At 47.8% G+C, this 23,743-nt stretch overlaps 1 protein-coding gene across 9 annotated transcripts in view; it reads left to right on the top strand.

Annotated features, from left to right (window-relative positions):
- Nucleotides 1-717: 717 nt before the first annotated feature.
- PAX2 (paired box 2) overlaps nucleotides 718-23,743 on the top strand; it is a 143,450-nt gene continuing 120,424 nt past the window's right edge. For 2 of the 9 annotated variants that reach the window (XM_081913726.1, XM_081913727.1), the window contains exons 1-4: nucleotides 886-1,024; nucleotides 4,463-4,631; nucleotides 4,854-5,015; nucleotides 5,879-6,076. In XM_081913726.1, coding sequence (XP_081769852.1) covers nucleotides 982-1,024; nucleotides 4,463-4,631; nucleotides 4,854-5,015; nucleotides 5,879-6,076 — 572 coding nt within the window. In that variant the 5' untranslated portion in view covers nucleotides 886-981. Of the gene's footprint in view, nucleotides 1,025-4,462; nucleotides 4,632-4,853; nucleotides 5,016-5,878; nucleotides 6,077-23,743 lie in introns of all 9 variants that reach the window. The other 7 variants (XM_081913732.1, XM_081913733.1, XM_081913728.1 and 4 more) reach the window with 5 other exon arrangements.

The following is a 23,743-nucleotide window of genomic DNA, read 5'->3' as shown; positions in this document are numbered from 1 at the left end:
CTCTCTCTCTCTCTCTCTCTCTCTCTCTCTCTCTCTCTCTCTCTCTCTCTCTCTCTCTCTCTCTCTCTCTGTGTGTGTGTGTGCCCGGCGAAAAAGGGAGGGCGAGAGCGAGAGGGGAGGGGGCGGAGGTGTGTGCGAGGGAGAGGGATAGCGAGAGAGAGAGTGTGTGTGTGTACGGAGAGGGGGGGAGTCCGGGGTGAGATCTGGAGGGGGGTTTGCCGCTTTTAGAGAGGCGCACACCGGCGACGGCAGCTCCATTCTCCAGGCAAAGCTCGTGGCAAGCACATCCCACCTTGTGCAAAAAAGAAAAAAAAAGGAGACAGGGGGGAGGAGAGAGAGAGAGAGGAGAGGGAGGGAGGCGACAAGGAAGGAGGGAGCGAGCGAGCGAGCGAGCCAGGGGGGAAAAAGTCTGGAAGGACCAGGAGGAGCCGGGTTTCCTCCTTCGCCCTCCGCCTAGGGAACCCGGAGCAGCGGAGTCAGAAGCAGATCCTCGACGGCGGAGAGAAGAAGCGCCTGCCTGGGTGACCCACCGGCCCATCGCTCCCGGATTTGCTGCCGTGCCGTCGAACGAACTTGGCAGAAGCGAACTCCGCGGCGCCGGCGACTTGGAGAACCGAGCGCGACGCTGCTGCGCTGCGCCGGCCCGACGGGGCCCCCGCCATGCCGTGCACCTGTCCTTGCTCCGGGTGGGGATCGTGAGCGCCGCCGAGGAAGGAAAGTTCCCTTGACCCTCCGCTGGCCCAGGACCGGCAGCGAGGGAAGAAGGGCGACCCGGGGGGCGGCGCCACCACCGCCGCCGCTTCTGCTTCTCCATCTTCTGCTCCTCGTCCAGGCCGTCGCCCGGCTCCCCGTCGGCGCGCCGAGCCGGCTCCCCGTCCGCTCCGCCGCGCCTCCGGCCCGATTCTCCCCCAAGTGCCGAAGTTGACTCTGCGCGGCGACACGGCGGCGTCAGCCGACTTCTTCCCCTTCTTCTGCCTCCCCATGGATATGCACTGCAAGGCAGACCCCTTCTCCGCGATGCACCGTGAGTACCGGCAGCAGCCCTCGGCGCCGCCGCCGCCTCCTTCTCTCCTCTCCCTCCGCACCTGAGAGCCCCTTCCCCGCTTGCCATCTCCGCCGGCTGGAAGGTGAAGCAGGAAAAAGGCCGGGCAGCCGTGGCAGTCCTTCCACTTTCTAGTGGACTGCGGGCGGGGGGGGGGGGAGATTTCAGAAGGGACCCCCTCACCCCACACTCCTGGCGACGCTGCTTAGCCCCCAAACTCCCTTTCCATAGAGGCAAATCTTTGAAGTAGTTCGGAGGAGTTCTGGACTTTAAAAATGCAACCTAGGGGTTCAGTTAGGCAAGAGAAAAGCCCGTGGAATATAATGAAATTATAATTGGATAGGAACATAATATAGTATGCTTCTAAGACGTCGGTATAAATCTATATGCTGCCTTTCCCCTTAGATTTTACATTATCTGATTTGTAATTATTAAACGGGGGGTCAGGAGCGGAAATGCCAGCCTTGGCGTAAGATGAGAGCGTTTCCTTTAAAATAAGGATTTTAAAGGCCTTTCCGTTCGATTCGCTTTGCCTTCTCTGAAGTTTTGTGCCTTGAGCTTTCCGTTTGCCACATCCCCCCCCCCACCCCGCCGCCCCAAATCCTCGGCCTGTCTTTTAAATGCATCCATTTCTGACGCGGAGAGGCAGAGGATTCCGGTATTGTTTCTCTCTCAATCCATTTCAGGAGGAGCAAAACCCAGAAATCAACCTGGCTCTTTCTTCTTATTGTCGCGGCTCACCACCGCCTTGCCTAACACTTTTTATTGAAAAGGAAATTGCGGAGAAACAATTCTGTTTAAAACAAAACAGAAAGCAACAACACTCAGTTGAAACCAGAGAGGGGAGACTGAGAGAGACAGTAAATGAATTATTAACAGCAATCCCTAACTTTTGACATCCTTAACTTTCAAGCATATGCCCTACACAAAAATCACGCTTAAAAAAGACACAAAGGAGGGGGAAATAATGTGTTAGGAGTTAAAACGTATTTTGGAACCAGGAAATCGGGCGAAAAGGACCGGTGTTCCAGCCAATAAATACCTTTTTTAAAAAAACCAAAACCGACCTTGTCTATATTTTTCGCATTTTTTGACATTTCGTGTCAATCACCTGCCTCTTATAAAAGCAAAACTGAAATGATTCCAGCTGCAGTTTGATGTAGGAATGTTTTAACAGGCCGAATCCCACATTAGGTATATCTAGAACCGTTTAAAATTAAACAACGTGGCTCATCGGAAGGTTTAATTTCCTCCTGCAAATGCGGGTGGTTGTTTTTTGTTTGTTTCTTGAAAACGGGGTGAATTTCGTACCCCCACAACCTCTTCTGACTTGCTCCGGGTAGAAGCGTGTGCCATTCAACGAGCGCCCTGCGTTACAAAGGAACGGCCGGAGCACGAAAAGCCAGAAACAGCCGTAGAAAAATAAAGACGCGGCTCTAAGCCCGAAGGAAGTGAATTCAGAACTTGGGCTGGTGTGTGGCTGGGGAGACGCAGGTGCAATAATCTGAATTATTAATCCCTTAATCTTTTTTGCATCTGTTGCCTTTTAATACTCTGTAATGCGAGTTATCAAAGGTGCCCTGAATTATTCAGGAATGAGGTGCTGCAGAAATTGCCTGCTTGGTAACTTTAGAGGCAACATCTGCCGAAGGTGACCCAGACAAATGAAGGAAACAAACAGATACAGAGTGAGAAAGGGAGGCCGGTCAACGCCGTTCCACCTGCAAAAATAAAAAAAATAAAGAGAGACAGTGAAAAGGGCGCGGTGGATGCTTTGGAGGGGAGGGGGACCGGGGCGGTTGCAGGAAGACGACCTGAAATCCCCTCTTAATTTCACGAAAACAAAGCCGTGGCAGTGGTTGGGGAGCGGCGGCGCGGAGGGCATTTCTGTGCAACCTCCCCGCCAATAAATAGGATGTAAGCGGGCTTTAGAAGCTGCTGAGCATCCTGGAAGGTGGTGAAAAAACTCTATTTGCGAGAAAGGACTGGGATCGATCGCAGGGGCAATGAGAGTTTCCACTAAGTTCAGAGCCAATAAGTCAGTGTCACTGAGTACCGAGGAGGCTGGGAGCTCGGCAAAAATACAAACAGATCATTTTTCAGTAAGCTTGGGGAGGAGAAAAAAAAACCCCAAAGACTTAAGATCTCTCTGTTTTTCCTTTCCTTCCTACCTCGCCCAGGCAGCAGCAAAGGTTAGGTCCGTTGTGTGCGAGTTAAATGCAGCGCTCTATTCACCTTGTGGGTGTAATCACTCCAGGGACCTTTTGACACTTAACATAGCTCCGGTACCTGTTCCAGTTAAACACCTGAGAGGGGGCTTCAAGCAACTCCCTAGTCCACGGCAGGTTCCGCCTGGGCTGGAGCTCCCGAAAGGGAAATAGTTCGGCTTAAGTGAGTTGCGTATCGAGGCGCAAGGGAGAAGGGACCGCGGGGAAAGGCTAATAAACAACAACACGGGGGAGGCTTCTCTTAGAGCCTTTTTGGTGCTGTCCAAAACATCCAAACCCCCACAGATTATTGTGGCAGGCGCTGGATTAAAATCTGCTCCGTGAAATTCCTACTTCGAGGACAGCAGGGATAGACTCCTGCCCCGCTGGATTTAGCTAAATTATAAATTATTAGACTGCTGCAAAGGCAGCTCAGGTCTGGGGAAATGTCTGAGGCGGGGAGGATAAAGAGGAATATATAAAAAGATATATGGCTTAAATAAAATAAAAACAAAGCGCACCCGAAGCTGGTATAAATTATTATTCCTCTGAAAAATAATTCCGTATAATGGGAGAAATTATGCTGAAAAGCAAAGGGAAAAAAAAGGAAAGATATAAAATGTTAGTGAGGAGGGAGAAGAAAAGAGACGGACTCCTTCGTTCTATTTTTATACCAGCGTCTATGTAACAAATTTAGCAATCATTTTGCTATGAAACAATTGAGCGGCCCCTCAGAAAGAAGCAGGATTTCGCGCGCGTCAGAGAATCGAGCCCGGCCTGTTTGGAAACTTGGGCAAAGCCGAGTGGAAATCTAAATTGAGGGAAGAAAAGAGAGAGAAAAGGAGGGGAGAATTTGAGGAGACCTTCCTCCTGAGCAGAGATTTTGGTTTCCGGTGGGAACGGCCGGATCAATTACCTGCTACCCTCTCTAGGGTGGGAAAGACCCTAAAAAAAACCCCAGGGGAGCACCCAGCCCCGTTGGGCGCCAGGAGAAGGCTCCCTTCCCCGCGGGGGTCGAATCCTGCCTGCCTGCCTGCCTTCCCACCCCACCCCACCCCTTCCCCTGTCATTGGCGACTTGTCCGGCTTAACTGCCCCGACTAATGTTTTTTCTCCCTTTCCCCTCCTTTCCCTCCCCTCTCCTGCCCTCCCTTCCCCACCCCCGGTGTGCGTGGGTCTTCGCTGGTGTGTGCGTGTTTCTTCTCTCTCCCCAGCAGGGCACGGGGGCGTCAACCAGCTCGGGGGGGTGTTTGTGAACGGCAGGCCGCTGCCGGACGTGGTGAGGCAAAGGATCGTGGAGCTGGCTCACCAGGGGGTGCGACCCTGCGACATCTCCCGGCAGCTGCGGGTCAGCCACGGCTGCGTCAGCAAGATTCTGGGCAGGTAAGGCCCGGGCGCGCGTGGGGAGGGCAAGCGCCGCCAGGGGCGGGGAGGGGGAGAGAGAGAGAGGCGCCTCGGCTGCCCCTTGGCACAGTCTCGGTGTGGACCTGGAAGCGGAGCCCTGGACCCCGGGGGCGAAGGGAGGCGCTGCGCACCCGCCACCCAGCCACCCAGCACCCACGCTCCTCTTCTTGCTTTCTTTTGTCTGGCACTATCTTAAAACAGGGACCTGCTGTGGGTTCGGAAAGAGGGGGAAAAGCCCACCAAGCAAAGAAACAAAGCGATTGCAACCCAATTTGCTGTGAGACCAACCTGCAAGTCTCCCCTCCCCGCCTCCTCCTCCTCCCAGCTAAGACAGGCCGGGCCCTACTTTCTCTCCACCCCCAGGTCAGCAGGAACCAGCAGGCCGGCAGGCTGCCTCTCTCTCTCTCTTCTTCTCCTCTCTCTCTCTTTTTCTTCCTTCTCTCTCCCCCCTCCGCCAAGTAGATGTCACCGCCCTACAGCAGAGCTCAGCTCAGAGGGGGGAGTGGGGAGAGGACGGGGGGGGGGCAGCTGAGCCGAGTGCATGCCAGGGAGGGGACTGGAGGGGGGTCCAAAAAAATGTAGATTTTCCACTATCACCCCGCTTTCTTTGCAAAGGATTTGCAAAGGGATTAGCAATTGCCCGGCGAAGGGCAGAGAGAGAGAGAAAAAGAAAGAGAGAGAGAGACAGAGAGAGAGAGACAGAGGAAAAAAGATGCGTCTGGGTTTTTTAGGGGGTGGGGGAGACCCGGGACCAAGCGCTGGGGAGGAAATCGGAGTCGAGGAAATCCCCCTTAAAAAAAACAAAACCAACTCTCAGTTTTCCCCTCCCCCACGGTTAAGTGTGTCTAAGCTAACTTCTCCTGGTTGTAGGTGGGCATGGGCAGGGGGGAGGGGGTGTTTTGGCCAGGGTGCCCCCGGCCTCTGCATCCGCCGAACCAGGCGTTAGGCGCGCCAAGGGCCTGTGGAAAATTGCGGGGGGGGGGTGTTTCCGGGGCTGACTCCAGGCAAGGCGGACCCTGGCAGCCCCAGGACGGGATGCGAGAGTGGGGTTTCCCTTGCAGATCCGCGCAGGCGGGGGGAGCGGGAATGCGGGGTCCAAAAATCGCCTCCCCAACCCGTTGGTTTGTGTGCACGTGTTCTGGAGCGGCGGTGGGCGCGGGGTGCGTGGATGGAGTCTTCCCTGCAAGCTCGGGGGCTCAATTTTGAACCTCGCTCTGCGCTTGCAGGTACTACGAGACGGGGAGCATCAAGCCGGGCGTGATCGGAGGCTCTAAGCCCAAAGTGGCGACCCCCAAAGTAGTGGATAAAATCGCCGAGTACAAGAGGCAAAACCCCACCATGTTCGCTTGGGAGATCCGGGACCGGCTACTGGCCGAGGGCATCTGCGACAACGACACCGTCCCCAGCGTGTCCTCCATCAACCGGTGAGTCGCACACACCAGCGCCTCCTGCGCCCCCCACCCTCTGAGCGCCGCCGGGTTGCTTTCCTGGTGGGACACCCAGCCCGCCTTCTCCCCACACCCCGCCCTTGTCCCTAGAGGCCCTGGAGACCCCTGCCCACCCCAACAGACGCTTCCTCTCTTCTTCTCTGAGTCCTCTCTCTCTGTGTGCCTGTCTCTCCCTCGCTCACACTTCGTCTGAAAGGACAAAAAAAGAGGTCTCCATCCTAACTCCTGGAGCCACTCCAGTTTCCGGGGCGCGCGAGAGCTTCTGGACCGCTTCTGTATCTGCCTTAGGGCGTGCCCGTGGGGCTCCGACGGCTTGTCTTGGTTCGCCGGGGCAGATTTTCGAAAGGAGATGGTTATGGGGCTAACGAAATGTAGGGTGGTGACGCGGGTAAGGGGAGCAGGGAGCCGGGTCCACGGCGCGTCTCCCCAACAGTTGTTTCGGCGCGCCATTGGCGTCGGGTTTGTTGGGGAAAAGAGGAGATGGACGCGCTCATAGTATATTTGCCTCCCTGGGAAAGTCGGGCATTTTCTCTCCGGTTAAACCTCTAAAAGCATGAAAAGCTCCTATATTGTGGAGACGATTGCCGTGCCGTTCAAGTAGCAAATGGTGATTTGTCTTAAACAAACAGTCTTAACTTCTACTACTACTACTTCTTTTCCTCCCCCTCAAATAAGAGGCCTTTCTTTTCCCCCTCCCCCGGGCAATGACGCTTCCTTTTGGAGGAAGAAAGAGCCCTCGCACCTTTTCGAGCCCCTCGGGAGTTGGAGAAACTTCTGAAAGGAAGATTCGCTTAGGTCAAGGGTTACAAACAGTTGTGTGCTTGCCTGCGCGCAGGCGCCTCTGCCTGCGCTCCGTGTGCGTCTCACGCGTATTTGTCGCGATCTCGATTTTAGTATGGCAGCTTTCTAAACATCTTATTTCGGGTTCCCTGCTGACGTGTGCCTTTCTTTCTTTCTTTCCTTCCTTCCCAAGTTTCTGAATATATCATAGGGGTAGCGCCCCATTTGTGTGAGTGTGTGCCGTACAAAACTGGTCAGAGAGTAATGCCAGCCTTGTACGTTTCACTGTGCCTTCTTCCAAAGCAGGTTGCCTGCCTGTCTTTCTACCTATAGATAACTAAATAAATAGAAGACAGATACCCCTGTGATAAGATCCAGTGCTGGTGTTGAGACAACAATGTAGCAGAATCAACTAGAGAGCAATATATCCCCTGTGCTTTCAAACACAATGCAGTAGGACAATTTGCACACCTGCAAAAGGCAGAATACACACTGAAAACCGTAAATACCCTCCTTCAAAGAGAGACACTCCACTATTCCATGTGCTGACGTTGGGAGGACAAAAATCATGGGCGAGGTGATCTGGAGACTGTGATTTAGATAGGCACACACACTATTGGTTGTGCTTTAAAGGGGAAAGTGGGATTGAAGGACTTCAACATTCTGTTGTCATCATTTACAAAGGAATTAACATACATATCTGAGCAGATTTTTAGACTTACCTGTATTTGTGGCTCCTTTATACCCAGCATGTTAAGAATGCATGTAAGGAAAAGAAAACTCTAAATGGATGTGTTTGAAACATACAGATTGAGTTGCAAGAGTATTTTCTGCCACAAACTGCAGAATGGGGCAGCTGCTGCAAATATCAGAGATATGAATCTCCATGTAGGAAAAAGTAATATAGAAAGTCGCCCCACAGAGACACTTTTATCCAGATGGACACAACAGTCTAGCATCCATCTCTACAGCTGCTTGGCTAAATAGTTAATCATGAAATACATAGAAAATGTAGCCAATTCCATTTTTTTTAAAAAAGAAGTCATTCTCACCGATAGGAATAGGGGGAAAAATGCTTTGTTAATTTATGTGGTTTCCATAGAAGATTTGTCAAAGTTCTAATGGCCAGGAGGCATTTCCCCCCCAAGTTGGCATCTTCGATCAATGGCTTCTAATATTTTTGAAAATGATATGGAATTATCCCAAATCATCTCAAAACAGCAGGTAAAATTAACTTGGAGAATGTACCTTGGCTAAAAAAGCTCCCCCCAAACACACTGTCTCTCTGTAATATACTGCAAGGCTATCCCAGGAAATTGTCCCTGTGTGTGCCATCTGTATTAAAATGGTTATTAAGTTATGAACAGAGTAACATAATACTGATTGGCTAATTATACACCCTCCTTTTGAAAAATCCCAGATCCTACCGTCTCTGTTCGGGACTGAAATAATAACACGTTGACATTCAGGCACCTTTTTGGAAGCAGCTGTAGAAGGGCAGTCAGGAGAGAGAATAACTCAGCACCTCAAAATTGCCGGGAGAGAGTTTCATTTTATTCGGGGTTTGTTCCCTCCTGAGAGTAGCACACTTTTCTTGGCGAGCGCAGAAAATCTGCTGTTGGCGGCTCTGACACATGTAACTATCAGGCAACCATCCTAGTTGGGTAGTGGTAGGAACTGTCTTTAGGGAGTCAAGCAGTTTTTGCATGAGGATGTGATGTGCAAAAAGCGATGGGCGGTGGTGTTTAAAGACCACACCCCGTAGAACACACAGAATCTGGTTTCTTAGCCGTAGCAACCCCCCATCCCAAGCCCCACATTTGTGCACTCTGTGTAGAATATGCACACGGTCTTCTGCTTTGGCTACTTTTCTGGATCAGTACTATTAGATTTCACCCCCTGGTTGCTGAATGGAGAGGTCAGTTCCGAGTTTAGGTAGCTCTGAGTTTACCTTTAAATATTGACTAGATGGCAACTTACCAGAGGAGCAAGGAGCTTCCAGGGGCAACTGCAGCAGCTGATGTAAGGCATGTGGGAATAGAATGAGTAAATTCCACAAATGGTTGTGTACGCACCAGCCCAGGGCATCGTCTTGAGACTCAGGCGCTTCTTAGATCCCCTCGGTATCCATTTAACTTAGTTTGCTCGGTCTGCCCCAGAAATGAAGTTAAATGTGTTAACTCAAGCAGCATTTGTTATCGTAAGGTCTGATCATACTCTTGGCAAATATTCCCCAGAAACATGGTAAATATGATTGCACCCATTGGGTCCTGAGAGATCTCTCAACCTTCTGAAGAAGGTGCCCTTTTAGTTCCCCGAATAATTAAAAGTTATCTTGGTGCAGATTTTTTAAAAGCATCAGCCTTTCATGCCCTCCCCACTCCTTCCTCCTTTCACTCATTAGTCAAGGGGGGATTTGTTCTTGGAATTTGAGGCACGCAAAAAATGACTCAATTTAAGGCCATGAGCAATGTCAGAAAGAAATGAGGAACCCTGGAGTTGAGAAATACGGGAGGGAGTATTTAGACCCCCCCCAAAAAAAGCCTGATATTTTTTCCACTGAACAGTATTTCCTCCCGCAAACTTCTGTGGGGAAATCTCTGATCTTTACAAGAGTGCAGAAAGGAAGGTTTAGTAAAAAATCCAAAGGTAAATGCTTGTCCGATATTCACAAATATCGGGCGGGCAGATAAGCAGGCGATTTCTAGTTCACATGCATGTTAAAAAACAATGACGCAAAACCATGTCATTATTTTGCTAATGGTTTGCCAACGCCTTGCTGATGTGGCCTGCAAATTCATATTTGCACAATCATTTGCGACGGAACTGCCCTCCGTTGCTCCCACTAGATTTCTTAACTCTCATGTGGGAAATGACTGTTTACGTTTGCAAAGGCAAATATTCGGAAGTGATCCCTCAGTAACAGGTTTCAGATCTGGCGTCTTGAAACTATAAGAACCGTGTCATTTTGCCCGGAGTTTGTTTATTTTACTTTATATTTATACCTTGTCGCGTTTGATCACTTCTGTGTCCCAAGAGCAAGTGCTACATAATGACAGGCATAAAGTCAGAAAATTTCAGTTTCTTTTTCATGCACAAAACGGAAGATTCTTTGTAAGAAGCTGTTTAGAGCTGATTCAGCAGGAGACTATTTTTTCTCTTTTCAGAAACGGCACAGTCAAATTTCGGATACATAGATCCTTGAATAATCATAATATAATTTTAATATCCCTTTTTATATGTTGGAATATAAGGAATATATGGGGTATACCATGGTACGGCCAAATAGAAGAGCAGTCCCAACTTTAAAATTTGCAACCAAAGTATCCTATCCTTCTTTCTGCTCACCTATACAGTATACCAAAGCATAAAAACGTCTTCGTCTTCTCCTCCTCCTCTGTTTTCCCCACAATATGACTGTATACCTGCATTATAAATTTACTGCCGATCAGTGCTGAAAAACAACCGGGAATTTATTTCTGTTTTGTTATGTGTGTGCCTGTGTCTTCTTCAGCTTTTGTTACTTTTGAGATGAGGCGGGCCATAAATCAAGAGATAGATAGATGAGAACCTATGGAAGGTTTGTTACTTCAGGTCTCGATGTGCTGCTTTGATGAGGAGCGAGTGACCCCGGTATCATTGACCCTAGTTTAAGAAAAGGGGAGCTTGGGAAACACAGATATCTCAGCTTTGAAAGTAGTAACTGGTATGAAACCTTTTTCAAGCTAGTGAAAGAAAGAAAGAAAGAAAGAAAGAAAGAAAGAAAGAAAGAAAGAAAGAAAGAAAGAAAGAAAGAAAGAAGAGAGACTTGGACATAGGCTGATGACTTAAACCTATGACAGAGGCTGTAGCAATCAGATGGTCTTTTAAGATACATGGGGGGGAATCGGGGGGGAGCAGCAAAGACACGTCCATATATTAATTAATTGGTAAAAATAAACTTAAGTTCAATGGGGCACAATTCTGTGCAAGAGAGAGAAGTGTAACTGGACTTCAGTTGTGTAGATTGAAAGCAGCAACTTGAATGAAGCAAGTAGTTCTGTTCTACCTTTTAAATGGGAGAAACTTTCCTAATTCTACCATTTGTTCTGCGCAGGAAATATGCATAGCTGGCTGTTTTTCTCCTGAATTTCGTTTGACGGGGGCTTACTCCATTTCACATGGTTTTACTGCCTTCCTTAAAACGAATCCCACGACACCCACACAACTGTCTCCTCTTGTGCTCTGATTTGAAACTGTCGGGCAATTTCCAGAGACCGAAGAATTCCCGTAAGGAGAGTTGCCAACTTTTGAACCCCACCCGGGTGACTTGGCCAGCAGTTTTACCTGCGGCAAGTAGCAGGGGGTAGTGTTGAGCGCCGTGCCGTGGAAAAACTTCCCCGGCTGCTTTCGGATGATGAGATCCCCTCTCTAAGCACAAGGGCAGGCCGAGCCAGCGTCAATTGGCAACGTCCTGTTTCTTGTGGAATCTGCACCATCTTGCTAGTGACAAACAGATTGTGTGCCCCACTCGGCTTGCTGTTTCGCCATGGCCATAGAGAGTGCGGGCTTCTGGCTTTTAAGACGGACTGCTGTCCAGTGGCGTAGCGTGGGGGGTGTAGGGAGGGCCGGCCGCACCGGGCGCAACATCTGGGGGTTAGGGTTAGGGGCGCAAATCCACGGGTTAGGGGGCGCAAATTACTTGCCTTGCCCTGGGTGCTGACAACCCACGCTACGCCACTGCTGTTGCATGTGCCCTGGGTGCTGACAACCCACGCTACGCCACTGCTGTTGCATGTCACCCAAGGGGAGGTTATGCTCCCGCTTGCTTGGCCAGGTGCCAGACAGAAAAAGCAACTTTCCCCCCTCTCTCTGCAGCACTACCAGAGAAGGAAAGGGCTCACTGATTGCTCTTTAGATTGTGGCCCAAAACTCTGAGCACACAGGCTGTGCTGTTTACTTGCTGTGATAGATTACAGATGCGTCGTTTTCAACTCTCAGATAAGTGCATCACACGGTATGGGAAATTATGTTATTGGCTTTCAGTGCTGCTTCTCTATTGCATTTCTGGATAGAGTCTTACAGTGGAACTCTCTTCATGTCTACTCAAAAGTAAGCCAACGGAGCTTTCTCTTGGGTAAAGGATAGAACAGGATTGCAGCCTCATAATACAATCCTCTGTGTGCCTACTCAGAAGTAGAGTCTCCTTGGATTTAATTGAGCAGTAGATTCATTGGGACTTACACTGAGGTCCAGCGCCGAGGGCCTTCTGGCGGTTCCCTCATTGCGAGAAGCAAAGCTACAGGGAACCAGGCAGAGGGCCTTCTCGGTAGTGGTGCCCGCCCTGTGGAACGCCCTCCCGTCGTATGTCAAGGAAATAAACAACTACCTGACATTCAGAAGACATCTTAAGGCAGCCCTGTTCAGGGAAGTTTTTAATGTGTGACATCTTAGTGTATTTTTGGTCTTTGTGGAAGCCGCTCAGAGTGGCTGGGGAAACCAGGTAAATATGTTTCGGACGGCAGTCTTAGTCGGTCACGATGTTTGCAGAAGTTCCCGTGGTAATGTAGCTTTTATGAAACACAAATCTAAATAGCACCAGTGACATTTTTTAGGAGCAACTGAAAATCACAGAGCAGGGAGCTAGCTTTCAGGATCCGCAGAGCACTTCCTCACGTGTTTGACGAAGAGCGAGAGGTGGGATGGATCAACATGGCTGCCTGCTTTTATTTTTGTTATCAATATACTATGAAATATCTTATCGCTGTGATATTGGTAGGGGGGAGAGAGAGGGGAGAGGCTGTTGCTTGGGAGAAAACAGAGGGGTGCGTTCAGGGATCCTGTTTGGGTGGGAGCCAATGGCGTTGACCCCAGCGAGTGACTCTAGGCAGCCAAGGAAATTTGGTTGCCATAGGCCTGACATGCACGTATATATCAGATGAGAGTTGTTGAGGCAGAGGAGAGAATAGTCCATTAGTGCAGCCTTCCTCAAACATGGCACTCCAGATGTTTTTGGCCTACAACTCCCATGATCCCTAGCTAGCAGGACCAGTGGTCAGGGATGATTGGAATTGTAGTCTCAAAAACACCTGGAGGGCCAAGCTTGAGGAAACCAGCATTACTGGCTCAGATCCCATTTGGGTGCGTGAGTGAAACAGCTAGAAATCCCATGACCCTAAGGTTCCTGGAAGGTTGCTAGGGAGTTCTGGGTGCTGTGGTTGCAGGTAGACTAGCTAGAAGCAGAGCAATTGGTTGAGAGATCATATAAGATGTCCCTATTTTCATTGGAGGGCATGGAGTTATGCGACCCCACCTCCCCAAGCCAAGGAGAAAAGTAACTATGCAACCTTTAGAAGACATCTGAAGGTAGCCCTGTATGGGGAAGTATTTTTTAATGTTTAATTATGTTTTAATATGCAGTTGTACCTTGGATCCCGAATGCCTTGGTTTTGGCTCCCAAATGCCACAAACCCAGAAGTGAGTGTTCCGGTTTGCGAATGTTCCTTGGAACCAGAATGTCTGACGGGGCTTCCATGGCTTCCGATTGGCTGCAGGAGCTTCCTGCAGCCAATCAGAAGCCGTGCTTTGGAAGTTGGAACAGACTTCCGGAACAGATTCTGTTCGACTTCCAAGGTACGACTGTATGTTGGAAGCTGCCCAGTCAGATGGGCGGAGTATAAATAGTAAAATAATTATTATTATTATTATTATTATTATTATTATTATTATTATTATTTTACGTTCCTATTTTCATTGGAGAAATGTTGGAGGATATGGGAAGAAGCATGCTTCTTTTCTGATTTAAAGTGTGAATTATTCAAGCTCCATGGTGTATTTTTTGGGATAGGCAAAGGGTCTGCTGCTCTCATATTGCCCTGCCCTGTGTAAACAGATGATCTGGGGAGCCCTCTCGTGAGTGTTGCTGCTGTGGGATGAATGGTGGGTGATGACTGCGATTGGGCCTTCTCTGTTGTGGCACCACAACTCAGTTAAAGCTCAAAGTGCCAGGCAAAGCCATTTTTATTTTCCCTTTGCACCTGAACAGATACTGTTGGCTGTGGGTTTTAGTCTTGTTCTCGCCGCCCGCTGCTTTAATGTTTCATTGTATATTAATTGCTGGGTTTTTTCTGCCTTTTAAAATTTCGTTTCATGTGTGGATGATGTAAGCTGCCTTTGAAGACCCCAGTTCGAAGGCGGGGTATAAATATTCCCAATCGATAAATCAATACCGGCCTTTCTTTTTTCCTCCACGTACAGTCACTGGCAGATTGTCATATGATACACAGGCCAGTGAATTTGAGTCGGCTTCAGTTGTCTGTTTACTACGGATGCAGTAATTTGTAAACAGAGATCCTCGTTCATGAGGCACATTTTTCTTTCTGTTCCTGCAAAGTAGATGTTGATTGTGAAGTGATGCTCCCAGAAATCAGTGCAGCATATCATGTGGGAGGTGCAGGATGCGCATAACAAGCAAAGATAAAAGCACATGAAGTTTGGGAACCTGGAGCAGCTTTTCTGCGTGTTATATATATATATTGCGTTATATATAATGCGTAATCCTGGGTTTTTGGCTTGCGCTGTTCTCCATAAGGAGAAGAGTGGCATTAACATGCTCAGGGAAAAACAAGAAGAATGGGAGATAGTTCTGTGGAGCATCTGTCATGCATAGGATTGCAGGATTCCCATTGATCCCAGTGATCAGTATGACTTGCTCCCCATTGTGTATTATACACATTTACTATCAGTGGCGGGCTTGGAGCTCTCAAATTTCAGCGGCGCCCTGTGCGCTGCCGAAATCTGACACACAACACACTGCCTCTCGTGCCGTGTTCGACAGCATTGTTTTAGCGCCCCCTGCAGTGCGGCCCCCAATGAGCCTCACCCCCGTTGTGCCACCCTAAAACCGCCTCTGTTTACTATTGACATTTGTTTGTGACTTAGTTCCATTGAACGTGCAGTGGCGTAGTGTGGGTTGTCAACACCCGGGGCAAGGCAAGTAATTTGCGCCCCCTAACCCGTGGATTTGCGCCCCCTAACCCGTGGATTTGCCCCCCCTAACCCATGGATTTGGGCCCCTAACCCTAACCCCCAGATGTTGCGCCCGGTGCGGCCAGCCCCCCCGCACCCCCCACGCTACGCCACTGTGAGCGTGTACCAGATTTACAGTTCAATAAAGGTGCATAGGATCAGGCTGTGACAAATCTGGGATTCTTCCATTTTCAAGACTATAGGGAGCAAATGGTTATATGGAGGGGCTCTAGAATTTGGGGCATAATGTGATTGCCAAGGAAAGGAGTGCGGGGGGGGAGAGTCTAGGGTCAATAAATAGAGCCAAGCGATATCACCCCCAAATGTGTGTTTTCCCCCAGCCAGAAAAACTTCTAAACCCCTGTGTCATTTCCCCAGAAAACCCTAATGCGGATTTGCAAGCTGTAGGCTGCGCTATATATGGGCAGAGCTTCCTTAACTGCATTAAGCAGCACCTGAATTAAGCTTTACATCAATTAATTTGAAATACCAGAATTTCAGGGTCAAGTGCTTTACTCTGCTTTACCCAGCAGGGGGCTTGTTCTCAGGGCTCTGTGGGTTTCATTTCCTGGATTTAAGATTTCAGGATCAGGAAAGGGAGAAGCGCGAGGCGAGGAAATTCTGAGCTAGTGCATCTCGGTGGTTTCCTTCAGCTTCTTCTCGTGATCAGCTGAAACGATATCCTTTAATACGGCACAAAGATACAGAACACTACTAACCTTAGCAACTCCGTGATGGCGTTTGGTTCACAGGGGTGAATCAAAATGAAAGGATAATAAGAGTGGATTAAAAAACCCTCCTTTCTAAATATCCCGGTATTTTAAAGGCAAAGTGTTCCCACTTCAATAACGATGGTGTTACAAACGGAGAACCTGAAATCGCTAGGCACTGTAGAAGAAATAATATGAGAAATAATCAAACCCTGTCTGAAAGTTTGCAGCCAGAAGTTAGGACTAGAGGACGGAAAGGAAAATGGAAACCAGGAAAAGTCCAGATGAATGGATGAGTCTCAAGAAGTGCTTGGATGAAATAAAAGAGAGAGTCGGTTATTATATTTAAAGGCGTACCAGTGGTAAGATACTGCCTGAAAAAGCCCGGGGAACAGAGAGAACTAGTCCTGCAACAAAATGTTGCAGTATGGGGTCTCCTTTTCAGGATATTCCATTCCATATTCCCTCCCACCTGATTTTCCATCCCCTCCCCATAGCTGCTCAGGGCTCCTCCATACTGTTGTTTAAGGAGGATATTAAGCTTCTTGCATCGCTATTAATTCTCCAGGGTGCATGTGACATTCTCCTCTAAATCACCGTCATCCCGCACGTCCCTCGGTCCAGATTTCCTCATGCTGTCTTCTTTTTGGAGTACCCCTGGTATGAGAAAGTCAGAACCGAGAGAAGGGGAATTGTGGGAAGGCAGAGATTTGAAGGAGGACGTCATACGGACAATGGAGCATTAATGGTGGTCAGTGGCGTAGCGTGGGTTGTCAGCACCCGGGGCAAGGCAAGTAATTTGCGCCCCCTAACCCGTGGAGCCAGGTAGGGGCAGAGAGCTGCGAGTGTGAGCGCCCCTCCAGATGTTGCGCCCGGTGTGGCCGGCCCTCCCTGCACCCCCCACGCTACTCCACTGATGGTGGTACAGGAAACTTGCATTAAAGGACAATACAGCTGAGTCTTTAGTCCCTCATTGGGATTGTTCTATAATAATAATAATTTATTATTTCTACCCCGCCCATCTAGCTGGGTTTCCCCAGCCACTCTGGGAGGCTCCCAACAGAATATTAAAAACACAATGAAACATCAAACACTTCCCTAAAAAGGGCTGCCTTCAGATGTCTTCTAAAGGTCAGATAGTTGTTTATTTCCTTGACATCTGAAGGAAGGGCGTTCCACAGGGCGGGTGCCACTACCGAGAAGGCCCTCTGCCTGGTTCCCTGTAACTTCATTTCTCGCAGTGAGGGAATTGCCAGAAGTCCCTCAGAGCTGGACCTCAGTGCCTGGGCTGAACGATGGGGGTGGAGACGCTCCTTCAGGTATACTGGGCCGATGCCGTTCTTGGGGTTCCCTGCCATTTCCCTGCTAAATATTTTTTATTTTCTCCTCCTACTTCTGCAAACTTCGGGGCTCCCCTGAGCCTGCTGATACCTTCCTCCTTCCCCTTCATGGATGGTGGCTTTTCACTGCATAAGCCACAGCACTCATTGCCCTGAGCACTGGTAATAGTGGGGAAGATATAACTTTCAGTTCAATTAGACGTTTGGCACCTCTTCTGCGAGTCCCTTGAGAAGGATAGGGAGAGAGTGGAGCAGGACCATTGGGGGGGCATTTGAAAGTGAGTAGAAGGAGCTTAAAGTGAAGACGAAGTCAGGGAAATCAGTGATGAGAATGAGCAGCAGCAGCATTTAGAACAGACTAAAAAGGTGAAGGGACCCCTGACCATTAGGTCCAGTCATGACTGATTCTGGGGTTGCAGCGCTCATCTCGCTTTATTGGCCGAGGGAGTCGGCGTACAGCTTCCGGGTCATGTGGCCAGCATGACTAAGCCGATTCTGGTGATCCAGAGCAGCGCATGGAAACACCGTTTACCTTCCTGCTGGAGTGGTACCTATTTATCTACTTGCACTTTGATGTGCTTTAGAACTGCTAGGTTGGCAGGAGCAGGGACCAAGCAATGGGAGCTCACCCCGTCACGGGGATTCGAACCGCCGACCTTCTGATCGGCAAGTCCTAGGCTCTGTGGTTTAACCCACAGCGCCACCCGCGTCCCTTAGAACAGACTAGTGGGGCTGAAAAACAGGAGCAGGAAGAGCAACAAGAATGATGTTCCAACAGAGCCATGAAGGTGGGTCATGCTAAGGACACAACCGCTCTTTTCCTCTGAGCTTTTAACTACATGTGCATTTTTAAAGAGATTGAGTGGGATGCTGTTACAAGGAGTGAGATGGATCACGTCCTAGGATAACTCATTGGGGTGACTCCGAGCTGTGTCACAGGACCTTATTTCAAGACCCCTGATGGCAGGAGACTGACTGGTGGTCACCTGGTTTATTTTCCTCATTTTTCAATTTCCTGTCTTTCAGTGCTAGTGCACAGAAAACCGAGAATACTATGTGAGAAAGCTCAGCTGAGAATACCATCTAGGTGTGCCTTTAATTTCTTTCGTTAAACATCCAAAGCTGAATTGGCACACTTTTGTATACTTTGATTTAATCCCCATCCCATTTAGTCCATGTGGAAAATCCCCAGTTACACATTTTCCTGGAATCTTTGCATTTGAGAGTTATGGTAAGAAGTCTAAAGAATACAATATGTCAGCAAGTTATAGTTTGGTATCTGCTTGCATCCTATCATCCCATCACAATTTGTACACATTAAGGTAAAGGGACCCCTGACCATTAGGTCCAGTTGTGGCCGACTCTGGGGTTGCGGTGCTCATCTCGCTTTATTGGCCGAGGGAGCAGGTGTACAGCTTCCGGGTCATGTGGCCAGCATGACTAAGCCGCTTATGGCAAACCAGAGCAGCGCATGGAAATGCTGTTTACCTTCCCACCAGAGCGGTACCTATTTATCTACTTGCTTTTGAACTGCTAGGTTGGCGGGAGCAGGGACCGAGCAACGGGAGCTCATACTGTCACGGGGATTCGAACCGCTGACCTTCTGATCAGCAAGTCCTAGGCTCTGTGGTTTAACCCACACTACTTCTTCTTCTTCTTCTTCTTCTTCTTCTTCTTCTTCTTCTTCTTCTTCTTCTTCTTCTTCTTCTTCTTCTTCTTCTTGCTACTGGACCTGCAACAAAATGTTGCAGTGTGGAATGTTCAGTGTTCCAGCCAATTAGCCATGCCACCTTCCAGAATACTCCATTCCAGTTCCCTTCTCACTTGTTCTTCTGAGTCTCCCCCAGCCAGACAGCATTTGGTGGCTGCCAAACATGCTCAGTACTCATTGGGCTGTTTTTGCTCAGAGATTTTTCTATTTAGAAAAATGCACTTCAGCAAATTTGGGGATTCTCCCCAAGCCAGCTGTTCCCCCTCTCTTGCACAGAGGTGTTGCCATGATGTCTACAAAAGCAATGGTCCTCACAGTTTGAACATCAGAAACAGAGGAGGTGGGTATATATCCCACCTTTCTACAAAGTATTTACCACAAGCCAAATTTTATATTTAATTCCTCCATTGCATGTTCATCTCCCCGTAGCACAACCAACCTGCACTGACAAAGGGATGCATAGTTTCAGAGCCTCTTAAGTGAACCTATTTTCCAGGGACAGTTCTGGATTTACAGAAGCCGACCTGGTTTGTGAATTGATCCTAGAATGCACCGCTTTTCCTTAGGATGTCCCTATTTTCATCAGAGCAGTGTTGGAGGGTATGGAGTTATGTGACCCCCGAGCCAAGGAGATAAGGAACTACACAAACTTTAGATGACATCTGCAGGCAGCCCTGTTTAGGGGAAATTTTAATTTTTAATGTTTTATTATGTTGTTATATATGTAGGAAGCCACTCAGAGTGGCTGGGGTAACCCATTCAGATGCGTGGGGTAATGATGATGATGATGAAATGGGATATCCTTATTTCATCAGAGAAATGTTGGAGGGCATGTAGTTTTGTGGAACTGAAATGGGCACCTCCTGAGCACTCTTGCTATCGCTCAGGATTTGTCTTCACTTCTGCTTATTCTCTGCTTTTTCTGCTTTTTATTGCTTCCTGATTTTAAATCCAACCATTTCAAGTTAAGGAAGGATTGACAGAGGCAGGCAGCATAATATGATTTATGAAAATAATTGGAGTGACCACACTCAGAACATTGTGTGTTGTTTCGGATGTCCCATCTCAAAAAGGAAATATGGAAATGGAAAATGTATAGAAAAGGGCAATAGAAAAGATCCAGGTGGTTGGAAGAAAACATGGAGAATATGGGGGGATTTTTATATTTGCCTTTGAAGGTGACCCGGAAACTACAATTAATCTAGAATGCGGCAGCTAGACTGGTGACTGGGAGTGGCCGCTGAGACCATATAACACCGATCCGGGAAGACCTACATTGGCTCCCAGTATATTTCAATCAATCAAAGTGTTGGTGCTGACCTTTAAAGCCCTAAAAGGCCTCGGCCCAGTATACCTGAAGGAGTGTCTCCACCCCCATCATTCTGCCTGAACACTGAGGTCCAGAACTGAGGACCTTCTGGCGGTTCCCTCCCTGAGAGAAGTGAGGTTGCAGGGAACCAGGCAGAGGGCCTTCTCGGTAGTGGCGCCCACCCTGTGGAATGCCCTCCCATCAGATGTCAAGGAACTAAACAACTATCTGACTTTTAGAAGACATCTGAAGCCAGCCCTGTTTAGGGAAGTTTTTCATGTTTGATGTTTTATTGTGTTTTTAATATTCTTTTGGGAGCTGCCCAGAGTGGCTGGCATAATAATAATAATAATAATAATAATAATAATAATAATAATAATAATTTTTATTATTACAATGAAAATCAGAAGGGCTAGGGAGATGATAGATGATAGATAGATGATAGATAGATAGATAGATAGATAGATATAGATAGATAGATAGATGATAGATAGATGATAGATAGATAGATAGATAGATAGATAGATAGATAGATAGATAGATAGATGATAGATGATAGATAGATAGATAGATAGATAGATAGATAGATAGATAGATATAGATATAGATATAGATATAGATAGATAGATAGATAGATAGATAGATAGATAGATAGATGATAGATAGATGATAGATAGATAGAGATGATAGATAGATGATAGATAGATAGAGATAGATAGAGATAGATAGATAGATAGATAGATGATAGATAGATAGATAGATAGATAGATAGATAGATAGATGATAGATAGATAGATGATAGATAGATAGATGATAGATAGATAGATGATAGATAGATAGATGATAGATAGATTATAGATAGATGATAGATAGATGATAGATAGATAGATAGATAGATAGATGATAGATAGATAGATAGATAGATAGATAGATAGATAGATGATAGATCTATCATCTATCTATCTATCCATCTATCCATCATCTATCTATCTATCCCCCATAACACTATGTCTCAAGGTCACCTAACTGGTAATAGTCCAGGACTGACAAGAGGAGAGACTTCTCCATGCAATTCATAATTAACTTATGCAATTCATTGCCACAAGATCTGTTGATAGATTAGAGAGGGCTTTAATAAAAAGGGATTAGAAAAATTCATGCAGAAAAGCCAACAGTTATTTGCTCAGTAAAACCCCTATGCACAGAGACAGTTTATCTCCAGCTACTAGGTATGGAATAGCCATCTCCTGTGTGAACTTGTGAACTTCCAGAGGCATCTTGATGGCCACGGTTGGAAGCAAGAATGCTGTCTAGGCAGAACCTGGACAGATATAGCACGGCAATTCTAAAGTTCCTACCTACTGGGCAGTGCCTGTGATATCATGGATCAGAATCCCATGCTGTCTGTTCACCATTGCATGTCAGCTTCAAACACATGCGCACAAGCACATTAATAGTGATCTAAATAATCCAAGTACTGAACCTTAGGTACCCAAAATGTCAAGCATGCATAAGAATGAGGTATCAGTATGCTTGGGGAACCTCAAAATTTATGAAACACAGCGGAAGGAGGGAATTGGGGGCACCTTCTCCCCAAAAAGAAAACAGCTTAGTGAGGGCTGTGGGAATGGAATGCTATATGATCACATTCACCCAGTGCTTTTTCAGCTGCACTGGCTCCCGGTGGAGTACAGGGTCAGGTTTAAGGTGCTGGTTTTGACCTTTAAAGCTCTATGTGGCCTAGGACCCTCGTACCTACGGGACCGCCTCTCCTGGTATGCTCCGCAGAAGACTTTAAGGTCCACAAATAACAACACTTTGGAGGTCCCAAGCCGCAAGGTGGTTAGATTGGTCTCAACTAGGGCCAGGGCCTTTTCAGTACTGGCCCCGACTTGGTGGAACGCTCTGTCACACGAGACTAGGGCCCTGTGGGACTTGACATCTTTCCGCAGGGCCTGCAAGATGGAGCTGTTCCGCCTGGCCTTTGGTTTGGACTCAGTCTGCCCCTTACGTTTCCATCCCCTTATGGTTTTGATTTATCGGCTACTATTAAACTGAGGCTGCATTTTAAATTGTATTTTAACCCGTATTTTAATAAACTGGTATTTGTTTGTTTGTCCCCCCATTATGTAATTATTGTAATTTTATTGGGGTTAGCCGCCCTGAGCCCGGCTCTGGCTGGGGAGGGCGGGGTATAAATAAATAAAAAATTATTATTATTATTATTATTATTATTATTATTATTATTATTATTAGGAGATGGAGTAGCTGGAATCCTGAACAAAAATATTCCACACTGCAATATTTCACTGCTTTTGTTTGTGTGCATGCTAAATGGCTTAGTTAGCTTCTGATTTCTTTGATGACAAAGATGTTACTTTTTTTAAGCAGGCAGTGAGAATCAAGGAAATGGTTCCTAGAGTTCTTTCCTTCCCACAGTGCTCTGAGAAAGGGAACCTCTGCCATGTGATAGATATTATGTGGGCAACAAATGTTGTCAACGTATGATATGTTAGTTTGGTTTTGCTGCTGGCATCTCAGGATTTAAAAGGCGGTGGCAGCGGCTGTTGTGATCGCCGAGTCATACTTTCCGAAGCAAGTACAAAGATCAATTGTTGTGTCCCGTCCCATCGCCCATATACTAGTTGTGGCAACCGGGATATTGACAGGGGTTGTTCATCAGCTCTGTGCCCGCCTCACAGAATAAGGTGAATTGGAATGATTTGGGGAAGGTTTTCCCATTTCCTTGTCTGATGATCGCGCGGTTAACAAGGTACACTGTGAGGTAGATTAAAGGTAAAGGGACCCCTGATCATTAGGTCCAGTCATGGCCGACTCTGGGGTTGCGGCGCTCATCTCGCTTTACTGGCCGAGGGAGCTGGCGTACAGCTTCCGGGTCATGTGGCCAGCATGACTAAGCCGCTTCTGGCGAACCAGAGCAACGCACGGAAACACCGTTTACCTTCCTGCCGGAGCGGTACCTATTTATCTACTTGCACTTTGACATGCTTTCGAACTGCTAGGTTGGCAGGAGCAGGGACCGAACAACAGGAGCTCACCCCCTCACGGGGATTCAAACCACCGACCTTCTGATCAGCAAGTCCTAGGCTCTGTGGTTTAACCCACAGCGCCACAAGATTAGGGACTCCCTAAGTTTCCTCGTGACGTCAGATGTCCCAAAACACAAACACCCATCCCCCTGTGGCCCCCACCTGAGAAATGAGACCAAGCTGACTGGGGAAACACCCAGAGCTCCAAAGGAGCGGAATCTTTCATTTTGACATACAGGTCTAGCTTTAAACCAGAGTGATTTATTTTTCCAGGACATTCTAATCACGCAGATTTGGGGGAGGGATTAAAAACTCTTTGTTTTCCATGTAGATATAAGTCTTTCCCCATGCATTCGTTATAACCCCAATAATCATTGAGGGTGGTGGGGAGGGAGAACCAGGCAGAGGGCCTTCTCGGTGGCAGCGCCCACCCTGTGGAACGCCGTCCCATCAGATGTTAAGGAAATAAACAACTCTCTTACTTTTAGAAGACATCTGAAGGCAGCCCTGGATAGGGAAGTTTTTCATGCTTGATGTTTTATCCTGTTTTGAATATTCTGTTGGGAGCCACCCAGAGTGGCCGGGGAAACCCAGACAGATGGGCAGGGTATAAATAATAATAATGTCATATGGTAAAAAAAAAAATTTTGTAGGGAAGATTAAGGCCAGAGGCACTAGCTTGCAAGGGGAGGGGAGGGGACACTGACATGTATGACGTCCCAACGTTGTGATGTCA

Source organism: Podarcis melisellensis, assembly GCF_964234715.1.
Source record: "Podarcis melisellensis genome assembly, chromosome: 5".
NCBI classification, from domain to species: Eukaryota; Metazoa; Chordata; class Lepidosauria; order Squamata; family Lacertidae; genus Podarcis; species Podarcis melisellensis.
Note: the sequence above shows the minus strand (reverse complement) of the source record. Positions and strands in the feature narration are given on the sequence as shown.